The following is a 16,980-nucleotide window of genomic DNA, read 5'->3' on the forward strand; positions in this document are numbered from 1 at the left end:
ATAAATAAGTGGGTTTTGGGTTGCAATTTGGGCACTCAGTCTCAAAAAGGTTCGCCATCACTGCTGTAAGGGATAAGCTAGAAATGTTGCCTGTGTCATGTCTGGAGTTCCCAGTGATTTTTACAATTCCAGGGGCCAATTTGGTTTGGGTGGGGCCATAGCACTGAATGGAGGTTAAGCCTTCTCCTCTCATTCCTTTTTTTTCTGACCTGAAATGCCCCCTCAATTTGCTCAGTATGTGTAACCCTAACTGCACTCCAGCATGGCAAATAACAATTCTCTGCCCCGTTATGGCCTTATATTCGGTATCTCCACAACTTGTCAATCAGTCCTGTCAATTTTAATGCACCTTTGCCAGGAGCAGGGATAGCTGGTAACCAAGCCTGTGTAAGTTTTTTTTATGCCGACTCTGGATATAGCGTCATGATAGATTTTGCAGGAGACACTGCTACTCTGCAAAAGAGGGGCGTCTCCAACGTGCCTGGAGTCTGGACACCTTTTTCTTTCTTCCCCACATCTGGGGCAACGGTGTTTTTTTTTTTTTTTTTTGATAGGTGATGAAGAGTTCTATGGAACCCAGAAACTTGCTCGCTGGCTGCCTTGGGGGGTTCTGAGGGCTCAACGCGCCCGCCTCCACGAGGCTGTTGGAGAGGCTTCGCGGACGGCCTAGGAAATCCCGGGAAGCCAGCAGAGGGCCCTGGCTGCGGCTGCTCGGCAAAGGGGGCTTGCAGTCTTTTTCTGCTTCTTTCTGCCGGCTGGTTCCGGGGTTGAGCTTCCTGGGTCAGAAGGCTGCGTCTGAATCCATAGAGACCTGGGCGTCCCCCCGCCCCCCATAGAGCAGCCGCTGATGCCCCCAAGGGGACGCCCCTCCGCACCGGGGTGGGGGGCTGGATCCGGCTGGGAACCCCCGCGCGATTCCGCGCCCAGGAGGAGGAGGAGGTGGTGGTGGTGGTGGAGGCGGCAACCCCGGGGTTTCAAGCCACGCACCTTTGCACAGCTGCAAGCTACAGGTATTTGAAAGAGCGGGTCGTTAATATAGCAAAACCCACTATTTCTCCATACTCGCCGGAGAATCAGCAGAAAGAGAGGCTGCAACTCCCAGGCACCCTCTCCTGAGAGGATGTCCCATTAATTCAGCGGGGCTGATCTCCTAGTGAACCTGGATGGGATCCGGCCGCTTGTTGCTCCCTCCCCTGCAACACCCGTCGCGCGCAGAAGTTTCTTGGCACCTGAGCTCAGCAGGATTTATTCTCAAGTGGACCGGATTTGGTGCAGTGGAGACAAGATTGGCCGGTAGGAGCCAGGGTGTTCAAGGCACGTGTGTGAGCCAGAGTGCACAAAGATAAAGATTATTGCTTACAAAAATAGATGGGGAGGGGAGGGAGTTGAAAACTGAAAAGGGATACTGTGCTTCCCTTCTTGGAAAATCTCCCACATTTTCTTTCCCTGATATTTTCTCACCTTTTCTTCTTTCTGCTCTGTTTATATTTTTTTCTGTTTGATAGAAAAAGTGTTCGTGGTTGCTGTCACAGATCCGGAATGCCCTCAGGTGCATTTTCTGCTTATTCACTTGGGCAGTTCTTTTATAATAAACCTGGCTAGGGTAGGAGGAGTTCCCATGGGCAACCTAGAACATAAGAACATAAGAACTAGCCTGCTGGATCAGACCAGAGTCCATCTAGTCCAGCACTCTGCTACTCGCAGTGGCCCACCAGGTGCCTTTGGAAGCTCACGTGCAGGATGTGAAAGCAAGGGCCTTCTGCTGCTGCTCCTGAGCACCTGGTCTGCTAAGGCATTTGCAATCTGAGATCAAGGAGGATCAAGATTGGTAGCCATAGATCGACTTCTCCTCCATAAATCTGCCCAAGCCCTTTTTAAAGCTAACCTCCTGCTTTCATTGGATTATGCTGCCCAGGGAGCAGAGTTAAGACAAATGTGCAAGTAATGCTCCTCACTACACACACAGAGGGAATATCTGGGCACATTTTCGGTGGATATTTGGAGAGAGGCCGTGGCTGAATGGCATTCCCTGTAGAAGGTGCCAACCTTGGGATTTCTAGCCTAAAAGGATCTCAGCCCAGCGGGGGCGGACTCTGCTCCAGGTACAGGAGACAGAAGTGAGTAGGCGGTTGGGGCAGCTTTAGACGACCCCGGACCAGTTCATAAGGCTGTGCTGTTGTTCTTGTAGCAGCAGTGAGGGTGTGGGGTTTTTTTTTAACCTGAAGGGCAAAAAGAGACTTGGTTTGTGCGGGATTAAAGGGACCGTTTCTTTCCTTACTACATCAGGGTGTGTGTAGAGGAAAGGCTTATATTCAGCACCTTTCCTGGAGAGACACACTTTATTCTTCGCCTTGGGATCCCTGTGAGTCATGTGCTTTGACTTTCAACGTAATTAGGGCTCCAAGCAGTGCATTTACCTTTTTCCACAGGAGTGCCTGGTAATTATTCCAACCTGTTTCCTGCCCTTGATGGTCACAGTGACCCAAGCCTCTGAAAAGCTAAGCTAGCTCCTGCAGAGACCTACCATTTAGCACATGCAAAATCCTGTTCTCTGTTCTGTTTCTTGGTCGTTCTAGGGCCGTGGTGGCAAACCTTTGGCACTCCAGATGTTATGGACTACAATTCCCATCAGCCCCTGCCAGCATGGCCAATTGGGCTGGGGCTGGTGGGAATTGTAGTCCATAACATCTGGAGTGCCAAAGGTTCGCTACCACAGTTCTAGGGTGACCGAAAACTTCCCAGCTGAGGGAGGGTTTTAATCCAGGCCTCCCTATTCCTTGTATAATTCCTCTGGACTATAACTGTATGAGCTTGTCTGTGTAGTCATCTGAAATGCCCCTTTGATCCGATAGTTTGGTTGTAGCGAAGTCTGCGTTGCATTGAGGTATTGGCATGTAGAGGAAAAGGGACCATTAGTTGATACTGTTTGCTAATCAGGAGGAAAGGGGCACAATGGCAGGCTCTATATTCTACAGTTCTTTTCGTCCCATCGAGTGTTAGATGTTCCTAATGGAATTTTAGAAATAGCCACTGTTTGATGACTGCAGGATCATTGTTCCTTGCAATTCCTAGGATAACAGTTTTATGTTGACCAAATGCCCTGCCAGCGAGCTAAGCCACTGTAAGTCCTCCTAACCTGCAGGCTGAATTGCTCTTTACCTCTTTTGGGATATTACATCCTCATGCATCTGGGGGATGATGCTACCTGTGATACTTCTGATATTCATGGTTGTAGGAGCAGCAGTGGCGTAGGAGGTTAAGAGCTCGTGTATCTAATCTGGAGGAACCGGGTTTGATTCCCCGCTCTGCCGCCTGAGCTGTGGAGGCTTATCTGGGGAATTCAGATTAGCCTGTACACTCCCACAGACGCCAGCTGGGTGACCTTGGGCTAGTCACAGCTTCTCGGAGCTCTCTCAGCCCCACCTACCTCACAGGGTGTTTGTTGTGAGGGGGGAAGGGCAAGGAGATTGTAAGCCCCTTTGAGTCTCCTACAGGAGAGAAAGGGGGGATATAAATCCAAACTCTTCTTCTTGTCTGAACACAGCAACGGACATATTTTGGTATACACAGCCAGCTGTTGGATTTTCCAGGATTCATGCATACTGGTCCCTTACACGCGCTCAAAATACACTCACTGCCCTGTTTAGACTACATGGCAACAGAAGACAGCAAGAAAATCACGGATAGTATTTATTCCCAATACACGTATGGGCATAATGTCCGAAAAGGGCTCCATGGATAACAGTGCACTCTGAACGCCCAAATGGGATTGAGTTCATTTCCAAATCTCTACGTGGCTTATAGATGCTGCAGAAAAACCAGGCCGGTGCTTCCCTTCCCTTCTATTATTTATTAATGCATTTGTCCCACACTGCCTTTCATCCAATGAGGTTATTCCATTTTTCCATTTTACTGCAGACCTGAGGTGCAAGATTGTGTCTGAAGTCTAACCTATAGGCACCACATTACTTCTTCCCTTCCCCACAATAGGGACCCAAACTGCCTTACAGCATTCCTCCCCCCCCCCCCATTTAAATGCAAAATACTGGGTTTTTTAAAATGTGGGCATGCAGCTGCAGGCCAAGCATTTGAGGGTGAAGAACCCACAACAGAAGAGCTGGGAGGATGCCCAGACGGCCGGGGGAAACTCGGGAGTCTGGGAAAGGCCGCCAAAAGCAGCAGAGCCAAGAGCGAGGCGGGGGAGCGGTGACACAACCCAACCCCCTGACTCCTCCTTCCTCCAATGCCTGCTGCCTACCTATCCTGTCCACAAAAAAAAAACAAACCCTTGGCTGCTTATCTTAATAGGCAGGAACCAGGTCAAAAATCGCCTCATATTCTTAGCAAGCTCTGACGGTCTGAGTGCAAACGTGCCTACTTTCCAATTAGCGCAGGCGCAGACCCACTCATCTGCTCCTGTGCCTCTGTATGCCTGTCTTCATTAACAACCGGTTCGGAGAACTAAGGAAAATTTAACAACGGGTTCCACTGAACCATTGCAAACCCTGGATCCCACCTCTGCCTCCAAGGCTCCTAGTCTTCCATTCAACACAGAAAGGGTCGCTCTAGGACTCCAGGAAAGTTAACTCTTCTCTCTTCACAGTTCTGCCACATGGTTTAGAGTAGAGGACGCGTCACAAGTCCGCAGTTTTGCTGAAGTACTTTTGTTCATCTCTTAGAGAGCGACATCATGCAAGAGAACTATGAGAATGTGATCTCATTGGGTAAGAATGCATTTTTACCTATTATTATTATTATTATTATTATTATTATTATTATTATTATTATTATTATTATTATTATTATTATTATTATTATTATTATTATTATTATTATTATTAATTAAATTTAGTATACCGCCCTATCCCTGAAGGGTTCAGAATATCAGAATATATCGGTGCTACCATAGGTTTATTTATATTGCAATTTTATACTAGATTGTATTTTTTATATTGCTTGTGTAGGGGAATTTACTGTCATTTGCTCTGGTAATTTCTTTTTAAAAATCCGAAGTGAAGTGAAATCCCTTGAAGTCAACCATTAAGTTATGTGGACTATTTTCTTTTCTATTGAACTATATTTGAGACTGCAGAATGTGTCTGTGTAAATTCGGATTTATTTATGCCCATTAAAGGTTGATGATGATGAGGAGGAGGAGGAGGAGGAGGAGGAGGAGGAGGAGGTTTAATTTAGACGGGATTATGTCAAACAAATCCTCTTGAATTTGTTTGTCATCATCTGGATTTATATTTTTCTGAATTCTGATTTTTTTCAATATTCTTCCCCCCCCCCCCCAACATTTTTCAATATTGTGGAAAAGCTAAGGAATTTGGGAGATTAATACATTCAATAATTCAAAAGACGTTGAAGGCAAATATACAATTGAAAACAGAGGCTTATATTTTGGGACTTATGGACAGATCTCTGGAAAGAAAACATGAAACTTTTTTATATAGCTGCAGCAGCAAGAATATTCTAACACAGAAACAGAAAAGTCCCAACTATACTTACAGTTGATGAATGGTGGGTGAAGGCTATAGAGCAGTGGTTCTCAACCTTCCTAATGCCGTGACCCTTTAATACAGTTCCTCATGTTGTGGTGACCCCCAACCATAAAATTATTTTCGTTGCTTCTTCATAACTGTGTTTTCCGATGGTCTTAGGCAACTCCTGTGAAAGGGCCGTTCAACCCCCAAAGGGGTCACGACCCACAGGTTGAGATCCGCTGCTATAGAGCTAGTAGAGATGACCAAACTTACTTTGTTACTTAAAGAGAATAACTTAGTTAAATTTTTGAACAATTGGAAGCCCTTGATAGATTGTATTGTCGAAGGCTTTCACGGCTGGAATCGCTGGGGTGCTGTGTGGTTTCCGGGCTGTATGGCCGTGTTCTAGTAGCTTTTCGCCTGCATCTGTGGCTGGCATCTTCAGAGGATCTGATGGTAGTAAAGATGCTTTACGATGAAAAACCTGATTAATTTGATACAACATTTCTTTTCCAAAAGATGAGGTGGTCCTGTAATGACTATGCACTACCCCAGTGCTCAGTGTTTTTTGTTGATGCGCATTCTCCATTTCTCCCATCCACAGCGGAGGAGATTGCGATCAGCTGGCCAAGGATAACTGCTTTTGCGGAGTCCCACAGAAGGAGAGGGCTGATGACTGGTAAGTTAGCATGAGAAGGAGAGTTGCATTCCCCCAGTCCTAGGCCCCTTCCGCACACACAAAATAATGCATTTTCAAACCACTTTCACAACTGTTTGCAAGTGGATTTTGCCATTCCGCACAGCTTCAAAGAGCATTGAAAGCAGTTTGAAAGTGCATTATTCTGCATGTGCAGAATGAGCCCTAGACACACAGGGCCGTCTTGCAGCTTCAGTTGGTGCGCCACCTGCAGCTTTTCCCACAGTCATTCATACTTTGGTCACTTCATGACTGGACTACTGTAATGTACTCTGTACAGGGGTGCCCTTGAAGACTTTTTGGGAATGTCATCTGCTCCATAATGCTGCAGCTAGGACACTGACCGGTATAACTAGCAGCACTCATAAATACTTAAAAATCTGCAGAGGCATTCACTCTATTTCCAGCCATAGTTAATCTCCTTTGTATTGTAGGTACTGATTAGCCAATGGCACTTTTCCGAGGTTCAGCTCGGGAAAGGGCCTTCTGTGCTGCCAAACCAAAGAAAGATAAGGTGGAAAAGTAAGCAAAATATTGGATAGATTGAAAATCTTGGATGATCATCACAAAGAGATTCTTGATTTTAAAAAATGAAATAAATTAAGATGTTATGGATCCAATTGAATTTATTTGAAACAGAAAAAAATGCAAAAAGAAACTGAAATTTTTGAAGCAAATTTTTTAAATAAACAGGGAAGATTTCTAGCACATTGAGGAAAGAAACTGAAAAAAGAACAGTTACTGGTGTTAAGAAGAATGATAAATCTTCAGTTACTGGTGTTAAGAAGAATGATAAATCAGGAGATACAAGAACAGTTTGTTTCTTTTTTTCAGAGTTATATAGAAAAAGAAGCACAGAGGGGACGGCTCTAAACGATATTACAAAGATTCCTATTGAGAACTTCACAGAAGAACATAGAGATATTCGGAATGGAAATATAGCAACTTATGAATCATCACAGGGTATTAAGGATTTGAAGAAAGGTAAAGCACTACGACAAAATGAATTAACTGCAGAATATTATAAACTTATGGAAGAAAAACCAGTTCCTCCCTTGCCAAAAATTATGAACAAACCCAGATCAGAGAACTCTAAACTTAGAGACTTGAAAGCAGGAATACATCATTGCCTGTGAAGGAAAAAATTGGACCAGAAGAAAGACTTTAGAGAAGATACCCATGTAATGAGAGGACTAAAACATATACAAAATTAAGTTCTCCATTTTCTTTTTAAAAATCTCCCATGGACAGACCAGAAAGAACTATGATAATATAATTTATAAAGAAATTATTAATCCGCAGGGGGAAATCAAATCATGACAAGAGATAAAAGATGAAAGAGAATACTATGGCTGCTATATTTTCCTCTCGTTTCAAGACTTAGAAGAGAATTGTAAACAGTGGGAGGAATATTAAGAGACATGACAAAATTTGAAAAAGAGATCACTTCACCAAAAAAACACCTGCTGGAAAGAATATATAAATTTCTGCTTAAGTATGATGTTGAAATGAGCACGTTAAAGACTGTATGATAAAATGGATGCAGAATTGTCAAGAAGAGATGTCTTTCCCACAATGGGAGTTATTATGGTCCAAAAACATTAAATTTACAATGTATTGTCGAATTAAATTTACAACCTGCCAAACATTGAGAGAGAAGTGGTGTAAAATGTTTTACAATTGTATGTGACACTGAAAGATATTATGAAGATGAGTAAACTTTAAAGGTCTTTGTTGGAAATGCCCAGAAACAGTTGGGACATTTTATCGTACACGGGGGACCTTCAAAAAGTTAAAAAGTGTCGGATAGAAGTACATGGAAAAATGCAAAACATACCGAAGATTAACTCACCAGTTGATGCAAAAACAATGTTATTAGGTTTCCTTCTGGAGAATCTCCTAAAGAAAGTTCAAGGATTCTTTCTGTATTTATTAGCAGCAGCTAGAGTAACACTGGCAACTAGATGGAAAGCCAAAAGATGTCCTAATATAGAAAGTTTGGAGGGAAAAGTAAGAAAGTATGCTACAATGGCTAAATTAAGAAATCTTGTAAATAGACAGTCAAAATACGTTTGATGAAAAATGAGAACTCTTTTTGGTTTGAATCAACTGTTTAAAAAATTGTCATTGGGGATTAAAAATAGAATTAGAAAAATTGAAGAAAAATGTTATTAGTCAAGACCGTAAGTAGTTGTCAGTCTTTATATAACGCTGTTACTAGTACAGTAGAATGCTAGGTGAAATAAGTAAGATGGAAGAAACTCTCTCCCTCAGATTTATATCATGTTTATATCTTGTTGAAAAATAAGATCCATTCTGTTAGATGTTTATACAGATTTATACTTTTTGAATTTTAGTTAATGTGTGTTTTTAATTGGTTTGTTGCATCTTTTTTCTTTTGTGCCAGCGTGGTGTAGTGGTTAAGAGCAGGTGCACTCTAATCTGGAGAACTGGGTTTGATTCCCCACTCTGCCACTGAGCTGTGTGGGCTTATCTGGTGAACTAAATTAGCCTGTGCACTCCAACACATGCCAGCTGGGTGACCTTGGGCTAGACACAATTCTTCAGAGCTCTCTCAGCCCGACCTACCTCACAGAGTGTTTGTTGTGAGGGGGGGAGGAAAAGGAGATGTAAGCCCTTTTGAGTCTCCTCACAGGAGAGAAAGGGGGGATATAAATTTAAACTCTTCTTTGTGTGTGTGTGTGTGTGTGTTGAGAAAAATTAATAAAAATATTTTAAAAGGAAAGGGCCTTCTCAGTGGTGGCACCTGCTGGTAGCTAGGATGCACAGCATTGAAGAAATTCACTTTATACTCTTCATTCATAAATTGGCTGGGTCAGCCATGGCCAGCTCCAGCAGTTAGATAATTTGAGTTACCAATCAGAACGGAAAAAGGGGTAGGGGGAGTAATTCTTCTTCAGTTCAGAAATACAATCCTAGCTGAAGAAGAACTAGTGGTTGTAAAAGTTGTCTTGGCATTGAATGTGAGCATTATCAGCTCCTAAAACTTGTCACGTGAACCTGGGGGATGCAAACACTGGTGGTTGTGGGACGCGTCATCTGCTGATGGAGCTGCTTTTAGAAGCACAAAAGCAAGCCAGGCCAGATTTTATTTCACTTACTCAACCCTAATTAGGCACTCCTTTTTCCTTACCCATTTTCATTTTGACCTTCTGTGGCACAGATATAGAGCCTGAACAAGGCCAAGTGGAACAAGTCCCGGTGCACGACACAGTGGCGGCAGGCCCCAGTGAAGGCGGGATAAACATTGACCTCCGGCGGCAGCTAGGCCTCATCCTACAGACAGCTGGCAGGAGCCAGGTTGAGAAGATGCTGCGGGAGCTAGTGAAGGAGCAGAGCCAAGATAGCAAACGAAGACCCCGGAAGAAGGCCCTGAGGAGCCCCAAACATGAAGGTGGGTAGGTCTTGTTGCACGTGCCACAGGGACAGTGTGTGAAGTTTGTTGGAAATACAGAGGGATGCCCAGCAGGGATGCTAAATGGTCCAGGTCGTGCCTCATGCTTATCCTCTGTCTCTGCATCTGTTTACAGATAGCAGCTCCTTTTGATCTTATTTTGTGAACTGGTTGTTAGAGTATCTTGACATTGGAGCATCTTGCTTTCCAGGTCCACTATTGTTTGTTTTACATGAAAAAAAATACAATCATGTAAGTGTTATTGACCCTTTTCTGAATGGTCCAGGCCAACTGGATCTCTTCAGATCTCAGAAGCTAAGCAGAATCTCCCTGGTTAGCACTTGGATGGGAGATCACTGGAGATTCCAGGGCTGCTACACAGAGGCAGCCAATGACAAACCTCCTGTGTTCATCTCTTGCCTTGAAAACTCTACAGCAGGGGTCTGCAACCTGTGGCTCTCCAGATGTTCATGGGCTACAATTCCCATCAACCCCTGCCACCATGGCCAATTGTAGTCCATGAACATCTGGAGAGCCACAGGTTGCAGATCCATGCTCTACAGCACAGGTGTCAAACTCGCGGCCCTCCAGAAGTTATGGACTACAGTTCCTATCATCCCCTGCCAACACCATACTGGCAGGGGTTGATGGGAACTGTAGTCCATAACTTCTGGAGGGCCGCGAGTTTGACACCTGTGCTCTACAGGATCGCCATAAGTAGACTGCGAATTGATAGCATTTTTCACCAAGATTTTTTTATTCCAATGATTGCAACAGTGTATTTCCTGTTGCCCCAAAAGTGACATTCCTCGCAGTAATTGGAGAGAAATTATTTCCTGAAACTAACCTTTTCAGTTTGACCAGAAAAATCATGCTAGTTAGTCAAAATGTTAATGGCGCTCATTGCTAATCCTGTGACAGCACTGGCTGACCAAAGTTTACATAGTCAGTTTTGCTGGATAGACTGATGACCGATTTATATCCATAGGTGGCCATCTGCATGGGCTTTCAAACGGGCGTTGACTTTTCAGGCTCGGTGATCTTGAGATGATAAAAATCTAACTGTAAAGGCCATGGAATGCGTTTCAAGAACCACCACCACAAGCTCAAGCTTCCAAGCTATCCAGAATTTTTCATCAGTGAGATGTTAACAAACGAGCAGGGTGCAGGGGAGAAGAAGGAGAAGTTTGGATTTATATCCCACCTTCCTCTCTTGTAAGGCACTTCAAAGTGGCTTACAAACTCCTTTCCCTTTCTTTCCCCACAACAGACATCTTGTGAGGTAGGTGGGGCTGAGAGAGTCCAGAGAAAACCATGACTAGCCCATGGCCACCCAGCAGGCTTCATGGATAGCAGTGGAGAAACAAAGCCAGTTCACCAGATTAGAGTTCGCTGCTCATGGGGTGGAGTGGGGAATCAAACCTGGCTCTCCAGATGAGAGTCCACCATGCTTCACCATTACACCACGCTGGATGTTTCCAGTCTTGCTTTGCTTCCTCTGTAGAATGCTGGTCAGGCTAAAATAGATAAAATTGTGTTGGATGGATCTGGGAAGAAGAAAAAAAATAGCAACCTCCAGCAGGAAATAAGAGGACCCAGTGCTGATCAAATGTCTCTCTAGCACTCCCTCTTAGCTCTTACACAGGGTTGATGTTGTGAGGGTAAAATGGGATGTTTTACAGTTCCTCATGTTGTGGTGACCCCCCAATCCTAATTTATCCATTTTACAGACGGAGAACACTGATGCAGAAAGTATTAGGCGACCCCTAAGAAAGGGTCATTTGACCCCCAAAGGGGTCCCAACCCCCAGGTTGAGAACCACTGACCTACACCACTTTGGAGCGAGGACATGGATACTGTGATTTATGTAGCACTTGCGCTGTTCAAAATATTTCACAACATATTATCCCCTTAATCTTAGTGTAGCCCTGTAAATTATGTTGCACTCTGGCTGTATATCCAATCTTGTATATTGATTTTGCATATAATTAATCAACTTAACACTTCTATTTGTTTTACGTTTCTCTTACAAAGTTCTTAAAGATACAGTTTAACTCTTCCAACACTTATAACTAAACATAAATATCCACATGAATGGACTATGAGGATTTGAATGGACTATGTGGATATTTATGTTATAAGTGTTGGAAGAGTTAAACTGTATCTTTAAGAACTTTGTAAGAGAAACGTAAAACAAATAGAAGTGTTAAGTTGATTAATTATATGCAAAATCAATATACAAGATTGGATATACAGCCAGAGTGCAACGTGTGTATCTCTTTGTCTATTTAGGCTACTGTTGACGTTGCACTCTTAGAGATAGTGGTGCCCTGTAAATTATGTCATGTTATTAGTCCCACAGTGCTACTTATACTCTTTTCCACCAAAAGATCTAAGTACAATTGTGAATTCATCCGCTCCCATTTCCTGAACCTCCTTTGTTGTAGAATGCTCCCATTGGGTCCTAGTGCCCAGCAACTGCTTCCTCATTACCCCCTCCTCCAGTGGTGGGATCCAAATAATTTAACAACCGGTTCTGGTGGTGGGATTCAAATAATTTAACAACTGGTTGTTTACAAGCACCATTTTAACAACCGGTTCTGCCGAGGTGGTGCGAACCTGCTGAATCCCACCACTGCCCTCCTCCCCCCGGACCAAACCCCAAACCTGGCCCAGCGGGAGAAGGGTGGCAAACCAGCCTCCCCATTCCTCTGCTTACCCTCCCACCACTGCAAACACTGCCGCTAACACAGCCACCCGACTCATAGTGGTTTTGGATTATTTTCTGCTGCAGAAGTACACTACTCTCTCTTCCTCCGCACCACTACTGACCGCACTTATATCTTTTGGTGGAAAAGGGTACAGTCAGTTTTAAGCTAACAGCCTCCCCAATCAAAGCTTGTTTTGTTCATTGCTATACTACGCAGGCTCCTTTAGAGTGAGAATGTGGTGCATTTTTTAAAAGTGTACTGCTCTTTTTGAGAAAAGCAAAATTTTGCATAAATATGCACTATTAAACCATCTCTGCCGTTGATGATGCCTAGCACTGAAGCGTCCTTTTCTTGCTAAGTCTGGTTGCTTAGATTACAAGTAGGTGTTGCCCACATGTTCTGTACCATTTCAAAAACTGCGATGGTCCTGACCCCTTCTGAGCAAAGGAAGCAAGCTGAGATGCCCTGATTGGAGAATTCTGCCCCTCGGACAAAGGTGGAACAATGTGATGATCCAGCCAGCCCTGTTTGCTCCTTTGGCTCAGGGTGGGTCACGTAATGAAAGCAACGGAAATGCGTCCAAATTATTTCTAGCTGTTAAAAGTCTATGTTGGGGATGAGGAAGCGAGGGAATTGAAAGCTTTGTGTGGCTGTTCTAAAATGCCCAGTTGTGGACTTTGGACAGTCTGCACAGTTGACAGCAGCCACCAGGACTGGGACTTCTTCTCTGTGCCTCTGGCCTGATTTTTGGAAGCGGGATGGCAAAGCGAAGAGTAATACAACTCTGATGGTCCGAAAGTACTTTCTTGATAGTGGTTCTGGTGGGTTTTCCGAGCTGTGTGGCCGTGGTCTGGTGGATCTTGTTCCTAACATTTCGTGTGCATCTGTGGCTGGCATCTTCAGAGGCGTATCACAGAGGGAAGTCTGTTCCACACAGAGGGAGGTCTGTTACAGTGTGTGACAAACTTCCCTCTGTGATACACCTCTGAAGATGCCAGCCACAGATGCAGGCGAAACGTTAGGAACAAGATCCACCAAACTACGGCCACACAGCCTAAAAAACCCACCAGAACCAGTTGAATCCAGCCGTGAAAGCCTTCGATAATTTCTTGATAGTGTCTGAAGCATGTCCAGTGTCTTACCTGGAAAACCTCAGAAAGGTACAGACTGAGGGAGCAAAGCAATGGGTAGCAATTGTAGAAGAGACAAAGGTCTTGGGGCTAAGATGGTCACGATGTCTTTCATCTTCTTATCCAAATTACAGTTGCTGATGGGAATGAAGAGGACCCACAGGCGGAAGATGACAGCTCAGAGAAAGAGGAGCCACCTGGTTCCCCACTGGGTACATCTGATGGCCCAGATGAGGGTGACGCCAGTAAAAGCCAGGGCCAGCTCGGCTCCGAGGTACAACAGCTGCCACAGGTGCCACCTGTGCATCACAGGGAGGGGAAGACATCCAGAAAACTGAAAGACCAGCCTGCAGGTTCTGCTACAGCAGACAATCCAGGAGTCTGTGTTGAGTGTGGGAAGAAGAACTTGGGAAGTAATGGGCGAGGCCACAACCTGCCCACGCCGGAGAGACCGCATCAGTGTGCTGAGTGTGGGCGGTGCTTCCGGCAGCGCTCCATCTTGGCCAAACACCAAAAGATCCACACCGGTGAGAAACCCTACCCGTGCACGGCATGTGGCAAGCGGTTCAACCGCAGCTCCAATTTGGCACAACATCAGCGCGTGCACACAGGAGAGCGCCCCTTCCCCTGTGCCGCCTGTGGCAAGGCCTTCACCCAGAAATCGGACCTGGAGCGGCATCAGCGGGTGCACACAGGGGAGCGGCCCTACGCGTGCCAAGATTGCAGCAAGCGCTTCTCCGTCAGCTCCCACCTCGACCGTCACAGGCGCACGCACCAACACAATCACCAGGAGGAATCCCCGGCTGCCACCCCGGCCCCGTCTGCCCACTGCTGCCCCGATTGCGGGAAATGTTTCGGCCAGCGCGCGGCACTGTCCAAGCACCGTAAGACTCATTCCGGGGAGCGTCCTTACCCGTGCAATGCCTGTGGCAAGCGTTTCAGTCGCAGCTCCAATTTGGCGCAACATCAGCGCATCCACACCGGCGAGCGCCCGTTCCCCTGCAGTGACTGTGGAAAACGGTTCATCCAACGCTCTGACCTGGAGCGCCACCAGCGGGTGCACACTGGCGAGCGCCCCTATACGTGTGCTCAGTGTGGCCGGGGTTTCTCCGTGAGCTCTCACCTTGACCGGCACCAGAGAGTCCACCAGGCCCAGGCTGCTGCAGCCGCCGCGCACCGCTGCCCCGAGCACGTGAAAGGCTTCCTCCTTAGCGCGGGAGGCAAGCAGCTCCTCAAACACCAGCTCTTCAGCAGCAAGGGTCGTCTCACATGCAGCGGCCACTGCTTGGACTGCGGCAAGAGCCTGGGCAAAGTCCCCCCTCAGTTGCCGGTGCCCCCGGTTGAGAAGCCCTTCAAGTGTGAAGACTGTGGGAAGGCGTTCGCCCAGCGCTCGGCCTTGGTCAAGCATCAGCGCATCCACACGGGGGAGAAGCCCTTTTCCTGCACGGACTGTGGGAAGGCCTTCATCCAGAAGTCAGACTTGACCATACACCGCCGCATGCACACCGGCGAGAAGCCGTACCGCTGCGACACGTGCGGCAAGTGCTTCAGCGTCAGCTCCAACCTGCTCACTCACCAGCGCACCCACTTGGGAGAGAAGCCCTACACGTGCGGGGACTGCGGCAAGGCCTTCATCCAGCGCTCAGAGCTCACCATCCACCAGCGTACCCACACCGGGGAGAAGCCCTACAAGTGCAGCATCTGCGGCAAGTGCTTTAGTCGCAGCTCCCACCTCAACCGCCATCAGCGTACCCATAGCAACGACAAGGCCTCGATTGCCACTGGCTTGGCTCCTGCCTCACTGGTGACTGTTGGCACCCCCAAGCCTACCACTCCTCTATCGGCCTTCTCTGCTTCTTACGCCTCGCCCAGCCCTCTTCCGACCTTGCCTTCCTTCCCCTCCTCTCCGTCGTCCCTCTCCATCCCTTCTTTGGACCTGCCTTGGTCTCTTTCTTTCCCGTCCCGGGGCTTTCCGCATCAGTCTTTCCCTTCTCCTGTTCCAGGCAGTGCTCAGACTTCATCCCTAATAAACTAGCCCTTTCCTTTCGAAAGACTTATGTTCCTGGCTCATCACCTCTCCCCAACTTTGCCTTTTTATCCTACTTCCCTAACAAATGAAGAGCCACAAGTTGCTGCACAAATGTACATAATCATGTGGTGGATGCCTCTCAACACAGGCTCTCGTTGGTGGTTACTTTGTTGTGTGAGGAAAGAGCTGGCGAATGACAGAAGAGCCCTGTGCTCTTCAAACTGAGAGACACAGGCCCTTTCCCCACTCACTGTTTGCTGTGCGCTACTCTCGCCGAGTAGCGCGGGGTCCAACTGCACTCCCCACTACAGGGGCGGCTACAACGCAGCCGCCCCGACTCTGCTGCTCCTGCACCCCCTCAGCGTGGGTCATTCTGGCGCTGCTCAAAACGGCGCCTTTTGATGACCCCGCGCAGGGTGCGGGGCAGTGGGGAAGCTCGGGGAACACGATCCTTGGGCTAAAAAGGTCCTGGACCAAATGAACAGGACGTCATTTTAAAAGTGGGGAAACGGCCACAGATTACACTGTTAGAAACCTTTGCATTTGATAAGGTCTGAATTTGGTCTGAATAAGGGTTTTTTTCAGTCCATCTGCCAATGTTCTGAATGGTATAGCCTAAAAATCCGAACCTCCTAACTGTTCTGGTCATGTGTTTTGCTCCGAGATTGTGACCATCTGCCTCTGCCACCCACCCATCTCTGTCCTGCTCCTCCCAAACCTTCCACCTGTTTTGGTTCTCCTCCTTCACAGGATCACACAGATGAGTGGCTCTTTAAACCCAAGATGATTCAAAATGAGACACACGTTCTTCCTTCTTCAAAGGGGTGTATAGAATGCGGCGGTGGTCCTAATGGGGATTGGTGAACGTGGTCCAGATTTAGCCAAATCAGAGAAGGATGAACATAAGAAAATGGTGAGAGAGCTGGCATCACAATATTTTCTCCCTTCTCTGTTCTACTGCCTCCCAACTCCTCTCATCTGTCTTCCCTTTGGCTCTCATTGCCCAATATGATGCATGTTTACTTGGAGTCAATTCTCAGTGCTTTCAGTGGGTCTTGCTTCCATATACATTTCACAGAGCTGCGACCCGTAGACACCTCTCTCTCATTCTTCCACCCCACTTCCACACTGGCACCCCCTCGGTTTCTAGGGGTTCTTCTGTTTGTGTATCTCTATCCTACAGTCTTCACCTGTTTAATAGAAATTCCCATTCCCTTAGGAGGGCCTGTGTTTCTTGTGCTGGACAACTAGGCGATAAGGGTTCTCAGGGAACATAACAGACTAGATCATGGCACATTTCAAAGGGAGAAATAACCTACCTCACAAACTTATCGGGATAAAATGGAGGAGAGGAAAACCTTAACTGTAGAATCCTTTTGAAAGCGTGTCCCACTGAAGAAAAAAGTCTCCTTGGAGTTTCAAAAGGGTATCTTATCTTGCTTCAAAGTAAAATACAAAAACAAAAGCCACAGAATATCTTTTCTTGAGGCAGTCTTCTCTGCAGTCTTGGGA

General features: G+C 46.3%; 1 protein-coding gene across 5 annotated transcripts; it reads left to right on the forward strand.

The window, feature by feature from the left end:
* Positions 1–777: 777 nt before the first annotated feature.
* On the forward strand, positions 778–15,801 carry LOC125428137 (zinc finger protein 345-like). Of its 5 annotated transcripts, XM_048487815.1 has the most exons (7): positions 976–1,010; positions 1,155–1,293; positions 4,604–4,724; positions 6,091–6,165; positions 7,018–7,167; positions 9,368–9,598; positions 13,574–15,801. In XM_048487815.1, exons 3-7 carry the CDS (start codon positions 4,691–4,693, stop codon positions 15,472–15,474), a joined length of 2,391 nt encoding a protein of 796 aa, XP_048343772.1. In that variant the 5' UTR covers positions 976–1,010; positions 1,155–1,293; positions 4,604–4,690; the 3' UTR covers positions 15,475–15,801. The 5 variants fall into 5 exon arrangements, with proteins under 5 accessions (XP_048343769.1, XP_048343770.1, XP_048343771.1 ...); XM_048487812.1 differs by lacking the exon at positions 1,155–1,293 and having other exon boundaries at positions 778–1,010; positions 4,680–4,724; XM_048487814.1 differs by lacking the exon at positions 1,155–1,293 and having other exon boundaries at positions 897–1,010.
* Positions 15,802–16,980: the final 1,179 nt, after the last annotated feature.

The sequence above is a fragment of the Sphaerodactylus townsendi genome, linkage group LG03 (genome assembly GCF_021028975.2).
Source record: "Sphaerodactylus townsendi isolate TG3544 linkage group LG03, MPM_Stown_v2.3, whole genome shotgun sequence".
NCBI classification, from domain to species: Eukaryota; Metazoa; Chordata; class Lepidosauria; order Squamata; family Sphaerodactylidae; genus Sphaerodactylus; species Sphaerodactylus townsendi.